Here is a 22500-nt window from a genome sequence, read left to right on the forward strand (position 1 = left end):
CCAGAGGTCCTGGAGCTCGGTGGCTCTCCCTGCCCTTGTGGAGCATTGGCCAATATTGGTCCACGTTGGCAAAGGGAGCAGAGATGATAGATGGGTTAGGGTGCGGGGGTTTGGAAGCCCTGAGTATGTAGGGTGAATAAGACTCATGGGGACCAGCTGCAGGGAGGCAGGTCAACCTTGGATGATTCAAGGCTTTTGTATATAATTTGGGGGCCTGGGGGTAGGAATGTCTAGGATGGGAAAAGGTCATTGGCTGAAGGCTTAGGGTACCAAATGCCTTATTAGCATGGGAAACATTTCAGGAATCTCAGGCGCTAGTTGAATGGGTTCTTATCAGAAGAAGTTGAACCTGTAATCTATCTGAGGCTACATGACATTCTACAGGTAGAGATGTGTGTGTGTGTGTGTGTGTGTGTGTGTGTGTGTGTGTGTGTGTTGGGGGTGGGGAGTTGAGTTCCCCAGATGAGGGCAGAGAAGGGGAAGCCCTGCCCATGAAGGGAGTTCTCCATTATTGCCATTATTGCACCAAGCCCCAGCAGGCTCTCGACAATGGTAGACTTCGACCTTAATTAGCAGTTTTCCCACAGCTAGAGGCAAAGAGAGGCAAAGGAAGGCAAAGAGAGGCCTTTCCTGACCCAGATCCTCTCCTTTGTGCCCCACCTGCTGCTCCAGTGATGATCCCACCCATGCACCCCACATGAGTTGCTGCCATGACTTCGGTCCTTGGAAGACCATGTAGGTTCCAGCTCTGCCCCTTCCTAAGTCGTGGCTTCAGGCGAAAGGTTCCCCGTGCTCTAGGTGTCAGTCTACCCCTCTGCAAACTGAGGGGCTTGAGTGGATAATCTGTCAATTCCCACCACCTGTGTACAACTGTACTTGGTAACGAGCGAAGGGAGGAAGGCAAGACTTGTCTTGAGGGGAGGAATTCTTTGGTACTCACAACCAGTTATGAGGGGCTCTGTGACCCTTCTCCCTCTTCACGGGTCCGAAAGAATCCCAGTTTCCAAGTTGGCTTCACATTTGCCTGTGGTCATCCCAGCTAGAAGTCTGGTTTTGATTCAGGAGAAACTCGGATGCTCTCTATAGGCCTCGTTAACAAACATGCTTAGGGAATGCTAAGTTCTATGAAGTAGAATTTAGCTAAAAGAGTGTGGCCTCCAACATGACTGGAAGGTAGGTGGTGTACTGACCGGGGAATGTCTGTGGCCAGTAAACCGGGCCCTTTTAACGGCGGTTCCCAACCTTCCTGATGCTGCAACCCTTGAATACAGTTCCTCATGTCGTGGTGAGGCCCAAACATAAAATTACTTTTGTTGCTTCCTCCCAACTGTAACTTTGCTACTGTTGTGAGTGGTAATATAAATGTCTGTGCTTTCAATGATCTTGGGTAACCCCTCTAAAGGGGTCATTTGAACCAACAAAGGGGTTGCCACCCGCAGGATGAGAACCGCTGACTTAGAAGGTCGCAGAAACCCTGTGTCTGACTTAGAAGGTCGCAGAAACCCTGTGGCGTCTGGTACTAGGGATTGGCAAGCTTCTGTCCCCGGTCAGATACTGAATGCCTCAGGCAGCTGTGTCACGTGGTCTCCATTGCAACTGCTCAGCTCTGCTGGGAAGAGAGGGCAGAGCAGACTACAGCTGCTTACCTTGGGCGCTGAACTTGAGAAAGCCAAACCACTCAGTGACCAGGATAAATCCTCCAATGCTATTTCCCAAATCGAGATTTTTTTTTTTAAACCAAAAAAGCCATCCCAAGATAAAATGTCAAAAATTTAAATATAGAGTCAGAAATATGTGAATGCAAGAAAATAGCCATGTTTCAGTGAAAACCTGTAGGTTAGCTCACTGGCTCATGTTAAACAGCCTTCCTCCCTCCCCCCAGACCCCTGGAGAGAGGCCTTTCAGGGAAGTATTAATCTTAGCATCCTGTGGCTAGGTGTAATTGCGATATATCCTTTTGGGGACCTTCTCTCCTTCTTAGTTCTTTTGTGCTATTTAGGACACTAACCCCCCTCTCCACCCCGCATCCCGTCTTATACTCCTAATACATTCTAAAACATTTTAATATACCAGGCTTCACACTGTACATAGAAGTCTTTCTAATAAGAAAACTTGAACAAGGTTTCTGTCCCGACTGTGGGCTGGGTCTTCAGTGACATCACCTAGGTAGGGAGACACTCCTTGTGGTTGCCTGGGACTACGTATAATGTCCAGTCCCATATAAAAACCCCAAGACAGCTACAAAAGTGACCGAGAGCATCGGTGAAGTGGAACTACTTGATAAGGATGATTTGGGTCCCAGTAGGGGCACAGTGGGACTGTGTGAGTCTTCGCTGTGCTTCAGAACTCTGGGAAAGGTAAAGCCGATGCGTTGTTTATTTCTGGTTTCTTCCAGTTTCTATCTGCAGACTGCGGTTGACTGTGAGTATTTACTGGGGAAAGGAGCACCGCCGTATACTTGGCAGACGGTTCGGAGAGATTCTGATCAATGGCTCAGAAGCCTCTCATCTTGGTGTAGGCGCATTTCAATAGTAGTGTGTTCTAACCAGAAAGCCTTCCTAAGACGTCGAACAGAAACAAAAATGTAAAACTCTGGATCTATATCTGTTGAGTAACAGATGGAGCTGGGGCTTCATAATCTTGTCACATGTATGACAGAGCAGTCGGCTTCAGGTACCTGAGGGGTGTGGCTCAGGTGGCTACGTGGGACAGGTTTGTTCTCTGCGATTTCATGATGTTGAGACCTTCTATGACAATAAGGACCAGCCCTGATCAAAGGTGTGGAGTTGACACCAAGATTGTAGAGCTCTCCAAGATGGACGCCAGACCTCAGTAGCTAATTCTGATCACACACAGGTAGATTCTCTCCTTGCAGAACCCCCTCCCTACCTGGAACCCCACATTCACATCTCCAAACACTGTCTTCATGGTGCAGGGAGAAGCCAGCAAGGCTCTCATGACTCCAACACGGTAAAAAGATGACAGTTAATGTGACAATGCCCGACGGATCTATGTTCCAATAAAACTTTATTTGGCTCATCCTGATCAAGTTTAATAATATTTAACAGATTCTTTTAAGAACATGACTAATTATCACAATTCTCCGTGAGCTAGCGGTCAGTCAGCAGCATGTCCCTTTACTCAAAAAGTAAAGCTTCCCCCCGACGACAAATGGCACATAAGGGGTGGTGTGCATTGCATTTTTTTCTTAAAGAAAAAAAAAAGGAATAAAACCTAAACCCTTTATATTTACATACTTTCCACTTAAAAACCCGGTCAGCATGATTGTTTTAAAATATATGTTTCTGATGCACTGTACGTTTCAATGTACAAACCACAGTCAGCGAGATTTAAGGTGCTGCGTCGTGAGAATGAACACAGCCCAAGGAGATCTCTCAACAGAGCAGCTGGACCTCTCGTGGGTATCTTTGGGATGTCGGCAGGGGGAGGGGAGGATAGATACCAGTGGCGGAGTGTTCAGGAACAGACCAGGGACTGTTGGTATTCCCCTCAACCCCCTGCCCCATGCTTTTCCTGCAGAGGCTTGGAACTGATTCCAAGTTTCTCTTAACCTGAGCCACCAGGATGCGATTACTTTGAATCCCTTTCTTTGCCTCGGGTTCTCCACCTTGATAGCTGGCTCTTGAGGACACCCGAGGTTAGGACCTTTCTTTAAACTCCTGGTTTATCTTTCTGGGTCTCTTGCCCGAAGGTTGCTATCTCTCAGGCCATCCCTTTAGGGTCTACTCCTGGCTAGGACTAAAATGATCCTGGGCGACATTAATGAAGGATGATGGGTGTTCTGCGGAGTCTTCCCTCCTAACTCATTTGTTTTTATGGAAAGCACCTTATTGCTTCTCCTACAAATGAGCCATTTGTGCCAAGAACATTTGGTCCTGAAATCGTCTTGGAGAGGAGCTGTGTGTGTGTGGGTGGGGTGGGTGGGATGCTGGGGATTAGACAAGAGGGATTCTCGCAATTTCCGTCTTTAAACTCATCCCTGTAGGATCTCCACTGGAGAACAATGGCTGTGTTGAGTCAGGAAAGTGCATAGGGCGTGCAGGAGGAGGCTGTAGGCACAGGCCTGGGAGATGACTAAGTTTAAGCAGCCCCCAAACTGTTCTGCTAGGAAGGAGTAACTTCAGACTGAGCTGGGTTGGGTTAATACAGGGAGGTGGCAGGTGAGGACATTTAAGCACTTGGGGAGTCGTAGAAATATGTCTGGCGACTAGGAAAAAGAAACCGGTTCTGTTTCCGGTTTCGGAAAACAGGAGCCACAGGTCTAAATTAAAGGGAAGGATGGGACAGACAGTAAGGGAAAGCGAGAAGCACTCGGGACCGTTTTCTGACCAAAAAGTCAGAGTGGCCCCAGCAGAGGAAGACATTATACTGTGGTCAGACACTGGTCCAGGGATAGGAGCTTGGGACACAGGCTTTATCCTGACACCACCAGGCTTGTGGTCCTAATGGCTTCACTGGGCCCAAATGTCAATTTGGGACTAGGTGGGTCACACGGCTTGGAAACTATGTCTGTAAGCTGTTTCTGACTCCTCGTAGGGCTGTAGACTTCGGTCTGAAATCCCTTTCTTCCCTTGTACACTCAACAGGCCTTTCCCTTTGATGGGAAACTGATAGCTCCCAGCCAGGGTCTGCTCAAACCCGCTCCCAGAGGTTAAAGGCTAGTTATTAAGGCAGTTTAAGAAATGGACATTCCTCTTGCTCCCCGGACCCGCGTGTGTTCTGCTAACCCCAATGCAGCAGAGAGGGGCTGAAGGAGTACTAGGAAAGCAAGGAAGCGGTCCAGCTTTCTGGGTGGGGTCTTGCTCCGGGAGTTCTCACGCACCCCTTCTGTGCTCACCACCTTTCTTTGGAGAAGGCCTCTGTTTGCACGAGGTCGCCGGGGTGCTCGGAGATGCACGCACCATTCAGGTCGCCCAGTTTGTTTTCCGGTAGGTCCTCAGGTTTGGTGCAGAGCTTTAGGGCACGCGAGATGAACACATCTAAGTCGAATTGGGGACTGGCACCCCCATCAATGGGTGTTGGGTGTCCCGGGGGTGAAGCAGAGAGACGGGGCTCTGGGGCATCAGGGGGAGGACTGGCACGCTCAGGGCCACCTTGTGTGCTCTTGACCCACTGCGCGATCTCCAGAAAGAGGCTTGCTGGCTCATCCTCACGTGACACTGGGTCTGCTGCTACTGCAGCCCTGGGGGGTGCGCTGGCCGCCTGCTTCCAGTGCGACAGGTCCAGGATGAGCTTGGGTTCCGAGTAGTGGTGGGGCTTGTTGTCGCGCCACAGCAGCTTGTCCAGGTAGGACGGAGACCCCACTTTGTAGTCGCAGGACCGTCCATAGTCGGCCTCAAAGGCGCGCTCCATGGACGAGTGCGACTGCTCCAGGAAGCGCTCGGAGCTGCTCTGTGAGTCCTTGCGTGGGTCCACCTGAACATCCTCCGCCAGCGGAGTAGAGCCAGCACGTGGGTCGCGCTGCACCTCGCTCGCGTCCTGACAGCGGTCAGGCCGCCATTCCAGATCTGACGACAGGCTCACGGGATACCTGCAAGCGTGCAAAAGAAGGCACGATGTGAAGCACACCCAGGATGAATGGAGAGCCAAATCGCCTAATACCCGTAGTCTGCTTACAAGTCCACTCATTATTCCTCCTAGTCCCTAAAGGGCAGGTACTATCATCCCTCAAGGTTGGAGTGTGATGGCGCAGGTGAAAGAGAGCTTCAGGGGCCCAGCTAGGGGGGCTGATCTGTGAGTTTAGTCTTTAGTAGTCAATCAACAGCTTTCTTGGACACTCACTGCGTGCAGGCTTTACATGATGGATTTGTGAACAAAGCAACAAAACAGTCTTCCTTATGGAACTTTCTAATTGGTTCACCTATGTAACCCATATAACAACATGGGGTCGTGTTAAACTGGGGATCTGGACCCTGCAGCTCTGCACTGGGACCTGGGAGGCTCCCCGATGCTCCTGCTGATCCTCGGACTGCACTTTGAGTGGCAAGGCCAGTGCTTCCTAATCCTGCCCCAGATTTGAATCACACAGGAGGATTAAAATTAAGTACCAGGTATCCCTTGCTGCCCACTACCAATGTTCTGGTTCAGTAGGTCTAGGTGGCCCTGTTTGGGCATGTTTATGAGATTCTCCTAGGGATTCTACGCAGCCCAGGCTGATAACCTCTGCCGTGATGGATCTGGATAGGTGCCTTGTAGCCCCTAGCCTCCAAGTAGAGCAGATGGGGCCTGCAGAAAGATCACAGACACCATCGAGGGAGACCAAAGAGCCTTGGAATTCTGCCCTCTACTGACTGCCCCGTAGCCAAGGAGACTGAAATCAGATAGCTAAGAGCAAACGGAGGGCAGATGGGCAGGCAGGTGGCTGGCTATCAGCTCTGGCTGAACCCCTTTCTTATGCCAAGTATTGCGGTTGGGAGCACAGACAAGGTGGCAGCTCCTGGCCAGCTGCTCCCTGAGCCAGAGGGCTGGTGCTCACATAGGACAATCAGACCAGCCAAGGCCAGGCAGGTGCAGCCCATAGGCTATGGGGGTACTCTGGCTGGAGAGGTAGGGGAAGGACTTGTGCTACCCACCTCCCAGGGAACACCATTAATGTGGGCATTGCCCTCAGAGTTCAATACCACCCTTTGCCTGAATGCCCTTGAAGTTGCAGGGGTTTCTAGGAAGAAGAGCTGGGAAGGACCAGCATCTGTCTGGTACACTCCAAGTGCTGGCCATATATGATCTACTATCTTGAGATAGTAGTACTCTATCTGAGAGGACTTAGTTTGACCACCACAGTCCTAAAGATGAGAAGATTAGCATGCCACAACAGTGAGTGTTCCTGCAATAGGGACTTGTCCTTTGTGCAGGTGTGACAGAGAAGCCCAGGAGCTTCAGGTACTACCCTGAACTAACTAGCAGTGACCTGGGGTACCCTGCTACAGTCTTCTCTGGTGCCAGTCCAACACTGTGAGCCCTGAATTCTGTGGCATGGAAGGGGGCGGGCACAAGTCTAAGAACTAGTCTCAGGCAGCCTCAGCATGAGGCTGGCGGAAGAGCCTATTAATCTCCATCCTCTGACAACAAGAAGCTAACAAACCTGCCCCAGATAACGGTGCCCTGCCCCCGCTTTGCACCCCCTCAATTTTGAAACCTATCATCTGTCAAATGACTAAAAAAAAAAGAGAAATTGCCTCTCTGTCATTTATGTAACAAGCTGTCAGAGTCCCATGGCAGTGGGGTTCCCAGTGAGCCCCCTCGGAGCTGACGCAGCTAAGCACCCCCTCTACTGCTCTTTCTAAACCAAGCAGTACTGGGGCTGCCTCCAGATATTAGCAGATGGTGGTGCCCCAGTGCCTGATCTGAGAGAGCCAGGACAGGAAAGGATCTGAGATCAGTACTACTCCTGCAGCAATGGTTTAAACATCTCCGTGTCTCCAATACCGACTCTTGCCAAGGGTCCTAAAGCCAAGTGAAGCACAACATTGAAGCTCTTAAGTGCGGGACACAGATACATTTTGGGGATGGCCTTACATGGGTTTGCTGTGTAACATGATGCCAACGTCTTAACCTCGCTATGCTATGACTTTCTCCTGGACAGTAATAATAACATGGCCTCTATCAAGGATACCCTCGGGAGGTGCAAAGGATGTGCGAAGTGAGAAATGTTTCATGACAGGGAATTGTGCACTGTTTCCTTGCTTTGCGTTGTCACCGTTGACCTTCCAAGGGCAAAATCATGACTGAAAGTGTTCAGTGGTAGGGTGGGTTACCTAGCATACTCTAGGGAAAAAAAAATCCAGCCTGTTCATGAAATGCTACAGCAGACACTCACTCACACTTGCCCCCGTGTGCCCAAGTGTTCACTGGTCTCAGGGTATCAAGGAAAGCTGGGGGCGTTGTTCTGAGGAATGGAAGTGCCTGGCTCACCCAGCTGGCTAGTTACTGCGAATGTTTGGGGACAGGAGAAAGGCAGGGAACTAACCTGGGAAACGTGCCAAGTACAATACATAAAACAGAGGTCATGGAAGCTCAATGGCCAAAGGGAAACAAGAGGACAGGGGAACATGGCTCCGGACGCCAGCCCCGGACATTCACCTGTCCCAGTTGGAGAGCTGGCTCTGACTGGCAGCCATCAGTACGAGGTCGTCGATCTCGTCTTCAATGCGGAAGGGGTGTTGTGAGGTGGGCTCATCCTCGGGGCACGAATACGGGCTCATGTAAGGATGCTGTAGCCCCATCTCAGCTGTTAGGCGGTCCATGGGGTTAAAGGTCAGGATCTTCTCCAGAAAGTCAATGGCTGTAGGGAGCAAAGGCCGTAAAGCTCGCATGCTGTCCCTGTCATGTTGAGAAGGGTTCTCAGCGTGGGGACAGTCCCTGGCACCTGTTACTTTGTGTTTGCAGGAAATGGCTTCTTGATTTTGCAATTGAACTAAACAGGGTTGCAAATGGATAAGGTGGCTTGCTGAAGGTCTCACTGCTGGGCAGAGGAGCCTCAGGCCACAGTCTGCCTTATACCAGTCTGCTCTAAACACAGGGGTTGGGGACAGAAAGGGGTGATTCTTGAGACACAGATGCTCAGTTCCACTGGGATCCTCCTGGCAACATCAGGGACAGCTCACAGGAGTGGGGTTCAGGGTATTCAAACATATTGCCTCTGACTGGGCTGAGGAGAGGTAGGAGCCCACAGGAGAAAGCCCTGATGGAAAAGATGAGTGTGGAGGTGTGTGGAGGGAGAGGGCAGCACAGAGGATGCACATGCCATGCCTCCAGTCTGAGGACAGAGTTCTTTCTACAGTATGTCACCCTTGGACTTCTCACAGAGACAGGTGACTTAATCAATACTCAGAAACACCAAGCACTCTGTTAGCGGACACCTCCTGTGGTCGTCAGCTACCCACCAGTGACTAGGTGCAGGGGACTCTGGGTGGCAGCCACGTAGGAAAGGCCAGGACCCTTGTCACAACAGTGGCCATTTGTCAACATGTATGACAGTCTATGAAGCCCTCAGCAGCTGCTAGTTATTTGAGGTATGCTGGTTGTACAGCATCCTGCACCCAGGAGCTACGTGCATCCCCCTGAGCAGGGCTGTGCCCTGGTTTATCTCAAGGCCTGGCTTGGGGATCCATAGAGCTTCTCACCCCGTAAATTTTACTGGCTCTATCTGAGCCGTGGTTATTCATGTTCTAGCCCACATGTGAACTCCAAGACCGGGGTATCTATTCTCACAGATCTTCAAACTGAACTGAAACTGGCCCCTCATAACAGCCCTGGATCTCTTGTCAGGAAACATAACCAAAAATGTAAAAATCAATGACTTCAGAAGGTTAGCGGCTTCCCAAGAGGATGCATGTCTTGTATGACCCCAGGCTGAAAGAACAGATAAGCAGCAGAGACTCTGAGCCCTCCCTGATGCTCAGAGGGTCTCTGGCTGCAGAGCCAGAAAAATGATCCACCTTAAACTGCTCGGGACTGCACAGGTTGGGCAGGGTACAGCAAGTCTTTCCTCTCTGGGACCTCTCCTCAGTCCCACATGCTACCCATGGCCTTTAGGAAAAGCAAACGAGCACCAAACCTCTATGCTCCACTGCTATATTCAAGAGAGGCCAGTGAAGTTGGGAGGGGAAAGCGCCAACCCAGGCTGCTCCCCTGACAGGGGTGACATTGTTCTCGTCCCTCTCCCTGACAGCCCAGTCTCCAACCAGTGCCCAAGACAGAAAAGTCTTTCCTCTATCAATCCTAGATCTGCTCCCCCTTAATCTTCACCCCTGGGCTTAGCTCTGCTGGCACTGGCCCCTGAACCAGCATGACCCCTCTGTCCTGTGATTGGTCTTTGTTTTAAGATAATGGTTTTGTACCCTTTCTCATAGCATTCCATTGGTTTGCTTCTTCGAGACTCTCCTGCGTTGAGGGTGGCTTGTGACTGCGGCCATTCTGGACTAATATATGTATCCTGCTTCAAGCCCAACCACAGACCCACATTCCTACAGGAGTCTCTGAAGCCTGCTTGGTTTCTGCTGAATGTACTTGCCCAGGGTGGCCTTGAACACTTTCTTTATAAAACAGATCTGAGGGGCTGGTCCTGGCAGAGCCATTCAACCTTAAATAGCTGAAGACATTTCTTGAACAATGAGAACCGTCCTCTCATCCACTGTAGCCCATCCAGGGTTCTTAGCGTCTCAAGCATACTGGAAAGATTCCCTCTGGCAGGTGGGTAGGATTCAGCTCCTCACCCAGCACATCTGTTCCTACATCGGTTTTGTCTTTTGTTTTTTTTTTAAACCAGACTTTCCCCTTTGGATGTATTTACTTGTGTCTCTACCAAACTAGACGTACCACACCCACTTGTACTATCAGGTCCTGCCTCCCTGGATCTTTCAACTGTCATGTGATGGTCACTCAAGCTGCTGAGAGATGATGTCACCTGGAGTTTCTTGTACACTTTGAGGGTACAACCAGGCAGATCCTTTGGCTTCTCTTGGCTTGGAAACCTCGAATACACAGTTAAAGGGAATGAAGCTGAAGGCCACCATGGGCTCTTTTTCCTGATGCTTTCTTACCACAAGACCAGCGGTTGCTGGGGTTACTCCTGAAGACAAGAGGCATACTAGGGAAACATTAGCTGAACCTTCACAGTGGGAGGTAAGCTAGCAAGCCTTGAAGGGGTGTTTGGTCAGCTCCGGGGTCAAGTACAGATATAGAAGTTGGATTGTGGAAGCCCATATAGACTCTGGGCTCTTCTTGCTCCTTCGGCTTGACCATGCCTATGTCCCTTCGAACTCTTGTCCCTAATTCACTCTCCCAGCTTCAGAGGATTAACAAATGTTAGGGCCTTGTATTTGTTACTGATTTTGTCTGGAGGTAATGTCCTCCTCTCTCAGAGCTACCTCATCGAGGGCTGCTGGGTGTGGCTGCTTGCGGAGAGGAAGGAGATGGGCAACAAAATCAAGGTCCAGAACTCCTGGAGTTAAGCCACTGGCTCCATTTCCCCTCCTTTCTCTGGGGAAGGAGGGCCACATGCTAAGCCTTCCACATGCATTGGAAGGGCTGTCCCAGTGCCTGAGGTGACCTTGTAGAGTAAGCCCACCGTGTTGGCCCCTATGTTTGCCATCAGACTATTATGGAACAGAACAATTGCACCTTTGTCTTTTCTCAATAAGAAGTCAATCTTACTCAAGCCATTGGGATCTTGGATCCCTCTTAAAATCGGCCGAGGTTGAATCCCACCTACATGACAGACCCACCGATGATGTCACACATACAACCTACAGAACAATTTGTTTACACCACAGGCCTGAGCTCACATTACTTATCTGTCACCACCAACCTACTGTGGTTTGGATTGGAAATAAATGCCCTCCAAAAATGAGTGTTGAAGGCTTGGTCCTTAGAGCATTGATAGTCTGAGAGTATCAGAATATAATTTATCTACTAAAAAGTGGTGGAGTGGGAGGGCTCTGACCTCACCAGTAAGTCCATCCATCCGTGGGTTCATAACTGAATAGGCTGTCAGAGGAGGTGATGAGGTCGGATTAGACGAAGTGGGTCCCTAGGGTGTGTTCTTCAGGGGTGTGTCCTGTTGGTTGCCACTTGCTCATGTTCTTAGGTTTGTTCCTCCCTCCTCTTGTTCCTGGCTCACAAAGCGACCAGTTTTCCCTTTGCCCTGATGCCCTGATTCCCAAAGACCCATACACAAGGGGGTTGGGTGACTGAAACTCAGAAACTGTGAGCGAAAATGAACCTTTCCTCCTTTATGTCTCTCACGTATTTTGTCACAGTCAGGGAATGCTGACCAACACATGCTCTAAGGAACTACCACACCTATTTTACAGTTCGGAAGCTGTTCTGTTCAAGTAGGGACGACACAGCTAGTCACTGGAAAGTGGGAGCCGAGCATCCGTCTAGCCCTGAGACTGAGAATGGCATTTTCTATACTGTATCATGTCTCCAGTAAGGGAGGCAGGCAGAGAGTAGAACATGCAGTCCCTCTAGTGACTGCCTCAGGGGCTGCCGCGTGGCCAAAACCTGCACTCTGAAAGCATGGGTTGACTATCCCTTATCCAAATTGCTTGCTGCCTGGATCGTCTTTGGAATTTCAGGTATCTTCTGATCTTTAAAATATTTATATATTCCTTACAGGTTGTGAACTCCCAGTCCCCAAATTGAAACACCTTAGTGTTCTAAATGGTGAAACTCTTTTGAGCTCGTAGCCAGGAGAAACAGCAAGGGGTTTCTTGCACCCATTGCCAGGGGTGCTTGATGTCGGAATCCTAGACATCATCCGGTTCTTTGGATGGAGGATGACCCACCCTTGCCCCTGCCTGACATTAAAGCCAGAGCCCAGCCTCTCGGGATGGAATACCAGTGCATTACCTTCACGGTTGACATCCGGGAGTAGCTTACGCAGTGGCCTCTTCACCTCCCAAGTGCTGCTGACAAAGGACGGCATCACCCTGAGCAGCTCCTCCTTGTCTTCCTCCCGCACTACAGGGATGGTGTCTAGGATGAGCTGCATCTGCTCAAGCTCGTGAGCCCCTGGGGAGGCAAATGCCACATGGGTGAGTTCTTACCTTGGACCGTACATGGGGAGGCTCCACAGTAGCCCCGGCTGACTAGAGGACGCTAGGGGAATAGTGGGCAGCACCAGGCTCAGAACCGAGGGACTTGGGGTCTAATATTCACTGCACCACTAATTTGCCATGTGGCCATTGCAGAGTACTGCTGTTTCTGGGGCTGGCTTTGCTAAATGCATGGTTTAGTTGCCCATGAAATGTCGTTCAGGGACTCATGTATTTGAACACTTGGACCCCAGTGGGTTAGTGCTACTTTGGGAGACTGTGAACTTTTGTGACATAGAGCTTACCTGGCTGGCTCACAAAGGCCAAATGGGGAAGACCTGGTGGTCAGTAGCCCTGGTTCTGGCTTGAGTTCTCTGCTTCCTGTGCACCACTGAGATGTGAACCAGCCGTGCAATAGATTTCCCACTACCACTGAACAGGCCACTTCATCCACCAAGCCCTCCCTCCCCGACACAACACTATAAGCCAACAACAGCTTCCATGAGGTGTTTCTGTCAAGTGTCTTGTCACGGTCATGAGGACAGTAACTCGTCTAGTTCTGTCTGAGGTTTCTCTACTCCGCCAGCATCTGGCATCTCTGGAGCAGGTATCTCATGAGGACTGAGCCATCTGGTGCTGAGGCCATGGGAGCAGCAAGGCTATGGCTTTGCACACTCTCCACAAGGCTGGGGAAGGAAACAATTACAAGGCTAGGGAGAGCCTTCTCGGTAAGTTTCCACGGAGGAGGAGCTCATCCAGAAAATTCTCAGGACCAAGAAAATAGGGAACCACATTTGAGTTTGGAAGGTCTTTTGAGCTCATTCCCTGTGTGGGCACAGGGAGGAAGGTGGGTTCTGTCAGCTCTGGAGGAGAAGCAGTAGGGCAGGAGAGAGCCAAGCATTCATTCATCCATTCATCATTCACTCAATAGTTATGTATTGGGTGCTATGGTAGGTTGATGAAAATGGCTCCCATAGGCTCTCAAGTTTGAATGCTTAGTCACCAGGAAGTGGAACTGTTTGGGAAGGATGAGGAGGTGTGGCCTTGTCGGAGTGGGTGTGGCCTTGTTGAAAGCGTGTCCCTGGAGGTGGGCTTTGAGGTTTCAAAAGTCCTCACCAGCCCCCCGTATCTCTGAGGCTTCTGCCTGAGAATGAGGATTTAAAGTTCACAGCTGCTCCAGTGCCACACCTGTCAGTTTCCTGCTATGGTGACCGTGTGTATGTGTGTGTGTGTGTGTGTGTGTTGTGTCTGTGCAGCTCTCTCCAGCATCACCTTCCCACCATGACACTTTTGCCTTGCCAGCTGAATGGTAGCTGACACCTATGAAGCCCAGTCAAAGTTTAGGTTGTTTCTATCAGGGAATTTTGTCACAGCAATGCAAAATGGGGTGAGACGAAGCTGGGGAAGTGTTAAGTGGAGACAGCACGTGCTCCTGTAGGCACAGAGCAAGAACAACTTGGGGGCGAAGTGCCTCAGGAGAGCCAGCAGGTATGGACGACTGCTGGGGGCTTCCGCAGAGCCATAATGGAGGACAGGGGCTTCAGTGGGAGTTGTTGGATTAGGGAAGCAATGGGCTACTTGGTGGGACCACGGGACAGGGAACGCATTGCCAGAGAGGGAAGGGGAAGGGCCTGGAAACACTCAGTGGGTGTGTTAGCACTTAATCTGAGTATGAGTGTGACTTAGTTCATGTGGGCTGCTAGAACAAAATGCCCTAGACCGAATGGCTTCTAAACAACTGACATTTATTTCTTGAAGTTCTGGAGGCTGAGGGCTCCCAGATTAAGGATTGGCGGATTCAGTGACCAGTGAAGGGCTTGCTTCTCATAAAGGCTGCATTCCACATGGCATAAGGGTAAGGGAACTCTTCGGCAGCCCAGGAGTCCCACAGAGCAATTTTCCCTGAGCCTCATTTTTTAATAGCACTACACTGAGGTGGTGGCTTCAGACCACAGCAAAATGGCTAGCAGAGTGGTGAAGTCCTGTGCTCATGGGGCTAATACAGCTTTTGTGGGATTTTTGTATGAAATACAATACTACAAGGTACTATATCTACAAGAAGTATAAAAAGCAAAAAAAAAAAAGTCATTTAAGCAAAAGCATGTTTTCGTCTTGGTGGGTTTTTCGCATGCCATTTGAACAACACTGGGAAGGAAGCACATGGCCTTGGCTAGCAACTTACCAGCAAAGAGCATTTTCCCCGTGAGCATCTCCGCTAGGATGCAGCCAGCTGCCCACATATCGATGGCTTTCGTGTAGTTGTTCGGGGACAGGAGCAGTCGTGGAGAGCGGTACCACTTTGTCACCAACCCTTCCGACAGATAACCCTAAAAGATAAAGTCCCCTATGTTATCGGCCAGAGATCTGCAGATGCTGCCCCCCTCCCGTCCCAGAGACAATCAGGGCTCCTTTCAGTATCCTGTCTGCTTGTGATAATAGTTGTGGGGAACTTACAAGGTCCTGGAACTCTTCCTTGTGGGAGGGAGGGGTCCAGGGCATCAGTATTTTGGAAGGAATGCTTTTCCACACCCCTTGAGATATAGCCAAGTCTGCCCATGTTGGTTATTGGGAGTCATGTTCAAGTTCACTGCTGCCATCAGCCGTCATTATGAAACATGGGAGTTGCGATCAATGGATGATTCTGAGAAGCAGCGTTGATCTGAAGTTAAGCCAGTGATGCTTATACTGGTGATGGGAATTAACACCGCCCCAAACCCAGTCCCCAGATGAGAACAAGAAGAGCCTTAACAGATACAGGCAATGATGCACCACCAAAGCAGCCCTGAGCCACAGGGCAGCTAGGGCTTCCTTAGGACCAGGGCATGCTGGGGATTCTACCGAGTTTTGAGGGATAGGTGTTTTGGCTGATTTGGGTGACTATATTATGATATATAGCCTGGGATAGCCTGGGATAGAACTGGTCCTAACTGTACATGACAATGACCTTTCATGTATAAACAGGGAAATATATTCAGGAAACACAGAAGTTGTCCCCTGTGTAACTCAGAAACTGGTCCTGAATGTGAAACGTGTACATGGATTTTCCGGAATAGTTCATCACTGAAAGGAAAGCACGGACCCTTTTGTAGGTAAAAGGTAAGACCAAGGGGTCTATAGGAAATTCTGGGATTGGTCTTGATATTTGCTCCTGCTCTCAGCTTGGCACCCAAATTTTTCTTTATTCTGATATAAAAAGTATCACAGTCTCAGGTCAAAGCAGACAAAAAATGAGAAGCCCATGTACCCTGCGGCCTCTGCGCTGGTTGACCAAACGTTGAAGAGCAGGCCCAAGTCCGGTGGGAACTGGAAGGGCTGAGGAAGATGCTTTTGTCGTGGTGATCTGGGGTTTCGCTTCTCGCTCCTACTTCCTTTCTCAAATCAGGCCATGGCAACCAGCAGCAGCCCCTTTCCATCTTGAAGTTGACCATAAAGACATTCTCGGATCTATCTTTGTCCATAAGGTGTTCCTCATTTTCAAGGGAAACAGAGAGACTGGGAAGAACCCAGGCCCTCCATTCATTCTGTGAACTCTTGGTCTACATTTTTTTTTAAAAAAAGATGTATTTATTAAGTGTACAGCCTTCTGCCTGCATGTACAGCTGCAGGCCAGAAGAGGGCACCAGATCTCATTATAGATGGTTGTGAGCCACCATGTTGTTGCTGGGAATTGAACTCAGGACCTTTGGAAGAGCAGTCAGTGTTAACATCTGAGCCAACTCTCTAGCCCCTAAATTTCTTTCTTTTAAACTGGTCTCCTTTCTCCTTGGTTGTGTACATTTCAGCTGTGATTGTTCAATGAAGTCTCCACGAAAATCCACAGGACAGGTCTTGGAGAGGGGGCTTCCTTGGAGGCCCAGAGAAAGGCCTGCCAGAGCCATGTCTCTTTCGCCATAACTCACCTCATTGTATCTGCTCATCTGTGCTCCCTTGAGTTCTGTGAATGACTCTACCAAAGGAACCAACCCAAAGAGAGGTCATGGAAACCTGGATTGACAGCTGACTGGTCAAAAGTTCCAGAGATTGGGACTTGGTACTAGTGCCTCAAGTGGGGACACTCTGGTGGCACTGAGCTCTCCCTGTGGGACCTGATGTTATTTCCAGTTAGACTGACTTCTGAGGACATTATAGTAGCTAGTTTTGTGTCAACCTGACTTCATTTTCCTCTCTGCCTCAGGATACACCTTAGCTAGAAATGACTAAAACATGTCCAGCCTGGCCTTCACATCTAACTTGCAGTGTTAGAGGCTGCCTGCCCATACTCTCCTCTCATATCCATTGGATGGATGTCCTCAGATGTGTGTGTGGCCCTACCTGGCTAACACACTTGAGAGAGTCACCCCACCCCTTCCCTAAGAGCATTGGATGATATGCCCCTCATGAGTAGCAGCTCTGGCCTGTTCCATAGCTGCTCCTAGCTTGCCTGGCCTGGTGCCTATCTCATTGGAAGCATGACTAACACTAGGAAGGACTGACAGGAGGGCTAAGGGAGTGCCGCCCTGCTTGTGTGGCCTGCGCCCCTTCAACATGAGACAGCTGTCAGACTCCTTAGCCCTTGTCTTCAACACACTCGACTTTGTGCTTAGTTCCAATTCCTGCTTTCAAAGGCAGGAGGGGGAGGCTATGTAAGTTGATAGTTTTCATGTTTTCCCTCGTTCCAAAAAGGATTAGTGAGTGAAATTATTATACCAGTTACCTGTTTTAAAAGTCAGGTTTACCGTGATGTGATTTTCATACAGTACAATTTGCCCATTCAGTGTGTGTGTGGTTCTATGGGGTATTTTCCCCTCCTAATTTTTCTTTACCTGTATGGGTGTTTTGCCTGCGTGTATGTAGGAACACCCCATTTGTGCAATGCCCATGGGGACCAGATAAGGGCATAGGATCCCCTGGAACTAGAGTTACAAAGGGTTGTGAGCCAGCATGTGGGTGCTGGGAATTGAACCTGAGTCCTCTGGAAGGGCAGCCAGAGATCTCAAAGGCTGAGCCATTTCTCCAGCCTCCGCTTCTATGATTTTTTTTGTCAAAGATGCCTCTATCATCCTAATCTTGGTATTTCACGATCTCCAACACTCCCATCACATCTTCTTCTGGCCATTTCCAGGGCCAAGCCCTGGCAACCAATTCTTTCTGTTCTCCTGGGTTTTTGTAATTCTTTTTTTTAAAAAAAGAATATATTTATTTATTGATAAAGTCTTGCTGTGATGGATACTATGAAGGTTGGCCTTGAGCCCCCTTTTTACTTTTTTTCAAAGAAACGATATCTTATTTGCATGTGCACAACTATTGTTTCCCTATATATTCATGTGCACCAAGTGAGTGCCTATTGCCCATGAAAACTAGAAAGCAGCATCAAATCCCCCAGAACTGGAGTTCTAGCCAGTTGTGAGCCATCATGAGAGCGTTGAGAGTCAAGTCCACGTTCTCTTAACCACTGAGCCATCTCCCCAGCTCCAGCCTCAAACTCCCAACGTTCCTCCTCCCGTGTACTGAGCTGACAAGTATTTACGGCCTACCCAGTCTTCTGGTTTTACCTCAAACACAATACCATAAGCGGGACCAGTTTGTAGCCGTTAGCCTGACTCTTGTCACTCAGAACAGCGCATTAGAAAGTCACCCTTGTCATGTGTACAGTAGATTCCTGTGATCCTAAAAACCACAGGGACAAGCTAACGTGTTTGTAGTGGCTCTTTACTTAGTTTTGTTTTCTTGCCAGAGGGTGAGTCTGTCAGAAAGCTGAAGCGCAGTACCCACTGGGAAGGTGGCTTAAGAGTTTCCACTGACCAGCCAATAAGCAGTCTTGTAAGGGAGAGAATGTTCTGGAAGTAATCTACCTCATTGCAGGGACTAGGAGACCAGTGAGGACACAGGGCTTCCTTCTCAACCCCTTGCTCATTTGCTGGGACAGGATTACTTGTAGGCTACAGTTTTGAACCAGTTTGTGACACAAGCTAAAGACAGTCAGTTCTTTACCTTTCAATAAAACCAACAACCTGCTGGACTAGTAACAACCAAGCGATTTCCTTTTGCAGGCTGGTCCCCCAAAGTCTTTACAAAGAAAGGTATAGAGGGGTATAATCAGGAGCTCCTGGGCACTAGGGGTTTGGGGAGTTCCTGTGTCTTCTGCTAAGCCCTGTAACACGAGAAGACCTGGGACAAACAGGGGCTCCACTCCTGGGTCTAAGGGGTAGACACCAGGGCCAGGGAATCCCGCCTGAATAAACCCTAGAGAGCTGATCGGTGGAAGCCTGGGGGTGCCCATCACACCATACTGGAGATCTGAATCCAAAAGAGGAGTCTGTGGAGAGGTGCGGGGTGACATTCAGAACTTTCTAGAAAACAAAACAGAACAAAAAAACAAACAAACAAACAACTCCCAAATATCTAGGCATGGGACTTGATTTATCAGCAAAGCTCATAAACCAGTGAAAAGGAGGTCTTCCACCCTGAGGCTCCATCTATAAAGCCTGTCCTCAGCTGAGTTGTGTCTTGGGCAGCTGTGCACTGTGGGGCTGGCTGAAGGGGTGACATGCATAGTGCAAGAGAGGGCACTCTCTGCAGGCAGGGGTCGCAGGCTGGGACCTGGTTGCCGTGGGGATTGTGCGGCACCATTTCTCTGAGAAGACAGGAAGCCCACACCCAGGCAGGGCTCCCTGAAGCCTTCTCAGTGTGCATAAGGCAGGGCCAGGGATGCTCCTTTGTATGCTCTCATCTGCCGCTATCCCACCCTTCAGCGGGCAAGGGCTCTGGAGACATGATGGGCGAGCAGGGTTGGTAGCCGGGTAGAGCGTGTGCTTCTGAAGCTGCTCCTCCCACCAGGCCATCTGCCGGCTTTTTGAGTGTGTAGAACCCATAGAAGGTTTTGCTTTCAACGGCTTCAAAGTGTTTGGGAAGCAGTCTAGCAGCAGCTGCCCTCTGCAGAGTGTAATTGTGGCCCCAGTCGATCTAGACACAGGGTACAATTAAGGCTCTGAGTGTTCCCTTCCCACGGGGAGCAGGGGCCAGCCCTCCCTGTGCCGGTGTGGGGACTCAGAATAGCCCGGATCCATATTGCTCTAACAGCAGGGGCTGGCACTGGTCCAGCGAGCTACACTGGGCCCTTGGGTACCAGGTCTGCTTGTCGCTCCATGTCTCCCCTGCCCTAGCCTAACACACTCTTTAATGAGACAGCCACTAATCCATCATCAGGTGTTAGGACTATCCTCCCATGAATGAAACTTCAGCCACCCCAGCACTGAGTATGTGCGCATGCGCACGGGTTCTGCGTGCATGCGTGCGTGCGTGCGTGTGTGCGTGCGTGCGTGTAGATGGGGAATAGGGTAGGTAGGTTGTTTTCCTCTCCTGAGTAGATGCTGAATGTGGCCACTGTTCCCAGGCCAGGATAGGATGTAAGGGGCTCTAACAGGATTTAAAGGGCTCTAATAGCTTCTCTTTCTCAATTATAAGTTTCCAGAATATGGGCTGGAGAGATGGCTCAGTGGTTAAGAGCACTGGCTGGGGGTTGGGGATTTAGCTCAGTGGTAGAGCGCTTGCCTAGGAAGCGCAAGGCCCTGGGTTCGGTCCCCAGCTCCGGAAAAAAAAAAAAAAAAGAGCACTGGCTGCTCTTCCAGAAGTCCTGAGCTCAATTCCCAGCAACCACATGGTGGCTCACAACCATCTATAATGGGGTCTAATGCCCTCTTCTAGTGTGTCTGAACAGAGCTACAGTGTACTTTTATATAAAGTACAGTGTATATTTATTCATATAATAAATAAATCTTTTTAAAAAAGTTTCCAGACTATATCCTGGGAACTGAACATGGGTCAAATCCCAGTGGAGGATATATAGAGCATCATGTAGTGGGAATGGTGAATGTTAATATGAAAGGAACAACAGCCAGGAAATAACCATGGTTAATATGGATAGGAGACATAGCCTCCTCCAGTGTGTGTGTGTGTGTGTGTGTGTGTGTGTGTGCACACGTGCGTGCATGTACATGTGTATTTAAATCCTACCTGCACCACTTGCAGCCCATGTGACTTAGCTTTCCTGTGCCTGTTTTCTTGCATAGAGAGAAGCATGACTTTCAGCCTCGGGGGCAATGGGCTGTGGCAGACATGGGTGTGGAATAGATGCTAAGATCCTTGCAGGACTTGGGTTCCCAGGAGCCATCCTTGTGGGCGGGCTGGTGAACTCAAAGGCCTGGCACAAAGGCATGGTGAGATGGGCACTCACAGGCTACAGGACTCAGAGGGGTGGCATGAGAGCCACACTTGCACCTAGCAAGGTTGCCGTCTGAGAGCTAAGGAGTGTGACATCTGTCGCCTGCTAACACGAGCTAAGAGCTACCATTTCCTTCAGCTCCTGTTCTGTATAGTACACATCAGCTCACTGCATCCTTGCAACAGCCGCTTGAGGTAGGGGCTCTCCTAATAGTTACTGTATAGGAAGGACACAGGCACAGAAAACATAAGTCACACAGGCTGCAAGGGGTGCGGCTAGGATTTTACCCCAGCTTGTAACCTGAAGAGGGGCTCTATCTAGTACTTCACACATGAGACTGCAAGGACTGACCATGTCAGCACTGGGCTCATAAGACAGGCAGAGAATCCAAACCCAGGACGGACAGCCTCATGACGAAGTGTGCCAATAGCATAGCTTCTCAGACTCTGGCGACCCAACCAAATCACTCGGAGATCTTGATGATTAAATTTAGAGTTTATTTCTCAGTTCCACCAGCTGATTCTGATGCCTCCTGCCTTTGAGGGGAGCCCTCTCTTGGGCCAGAAACTCTTTTGATACTTTCTCTTTAAAACAAGTTAAAGCGTGTCTACGTATATGTGCACATGTATTGTGCACGGGTGTTTGCGAGAATGCATGCATGTATGCAAGTGTGTAAATGTGTGTGTGTGTGTGCATGCATGCATGCTTGTGAGGGGGAGGGAGCAGGAGGGAGATGGGGAAGGAAAGGGGGAAGGGGGAGGGAAAGGGAGAGGGAGGACAACTCTGGGGAATCAGTTCTCCTTCTACTACGTATGTTCCAGAGACTCAGGTAAGGAGACTTGCACAGACAGACTCACAGATTCATCCTGCTGCCTCCTCTCCCCATTCCTGCTTCTTTTAAGTGTGTGTGTGTGTGTATGTGTGTGTGTGTGTGTGTGTGTGTGTAAAATCTATAGACAACTTCATATATGTATATGTTCTATTTTGCTCATTTCACCCCCATTCCCTTCTCAACTCTCACTCCTTCTTTCCAACGTTCCTTCCAATTTTTCTATCTATCTATCTATCTATCTATCTATTTATTTATTTATTTATTTATTTATTTATTTATTATGACCTGCTGAGCCTAATTAGGGTTGGTTGCACAAACCAGTGCCATTTACTAGAGTATGAACAATTTACTAACGGTCACACCACTGAAGAAAAGGTCTCCCCTCTCTTAGCAACTGTTAGCTGGAAACCTGAGGCCCCTTCTCTATCTGTGAAAGAATGTTGACAGGCCCCCTCTTGTGACTCGTATGCAGATAACCACAGCTGCAGTGAGCTCAGGAGTGCCAAGCCCACGTCACATGCAGAAACCAGCACTTCACAGTTCTCCTCACACGCTGGCTTTACAGTCTTTTGTCCTGTTCCCTCGGTGCTGGAGGTAGTGAAACAATGTTTCATCTAGATCAACTAACATCTAAAATGTTAGTAATAGATCAATGAAACACCTAAGTTTTTCATTTAGATAAATTTTTGTTGAGCTATAAATATCCTGGCTGGTCTAGGAACAGGTGACTGGCCTTACAGACCAGGGAGACTTATCAAACCCAGGAGATTGACCTATTTCAGAGGTTAATTCTTTGTTGTGGGTTCTTAGTGGGAAAGGATGTGTTTAGTCCTGCTGGGACTGGATATCCCAGGTGGAGTGGTACCCAAGGAAGGCCTCTCTTTCCCTGAGAAAAAGGGGAGGAGATG

General features: G+C 49.4%; 1 protein-coding gene across 9 annotated transcripts in view; it reads right to left on the reverse strand.

The window, feature by feature from the left end:
* Positions 1–3008: 3008 nt before the first annotated feature.
* Positions 3009–22500, reverse strand: part of Mapk4 (mitogen-activated protein kinase 4) — a 149467-nt gene continuing 129975 nt past the window's right edge. For 6 of the 9 annotated variants that reach the window (XM_008772167.4, XM_008772166.4, XM_039097051.2 and 3 more), the window contains 4 exons: positions 14743–14887; positions 12376–12537; positions 8101–8302; positions 3009–5551 (listed from right to left, as the gene is read on the reverse strand). In XM_008772167.4, coding sequence (XP_008770389.1) covers positions 4855–5551; positions 8101–8302; positions 12376–12537; positions 14743–14887 — 1206 coding nt within the window. In that variant the 3' untranslated portion in view covers positions 3009–4854. The remainder of the gene's footprint in view (positions 5552–8100; positions 8303–12375; positions 12538–14742; positions 14888–22500) is intronic. The other 3 variants (NM_019319.1, XM_063277525.1, XM_063277524.1) reach the window with 3 other exon arrangements.

The sequence above is a fragment of the Rattus norvegicus genome, chromosome 18, assembly GCF_036323735.1.
Source record: "Rattus norvegicus strain BN/NHsdMcwi chromosome 18, GRCr8, whole genome shotgun sequence".
Taxonomy (NCBI): Eukaryota; Metazoa; Chordata; class Mammalia; order Rodentia; family Muridae; genus Rattus; species Rattus norvegicus.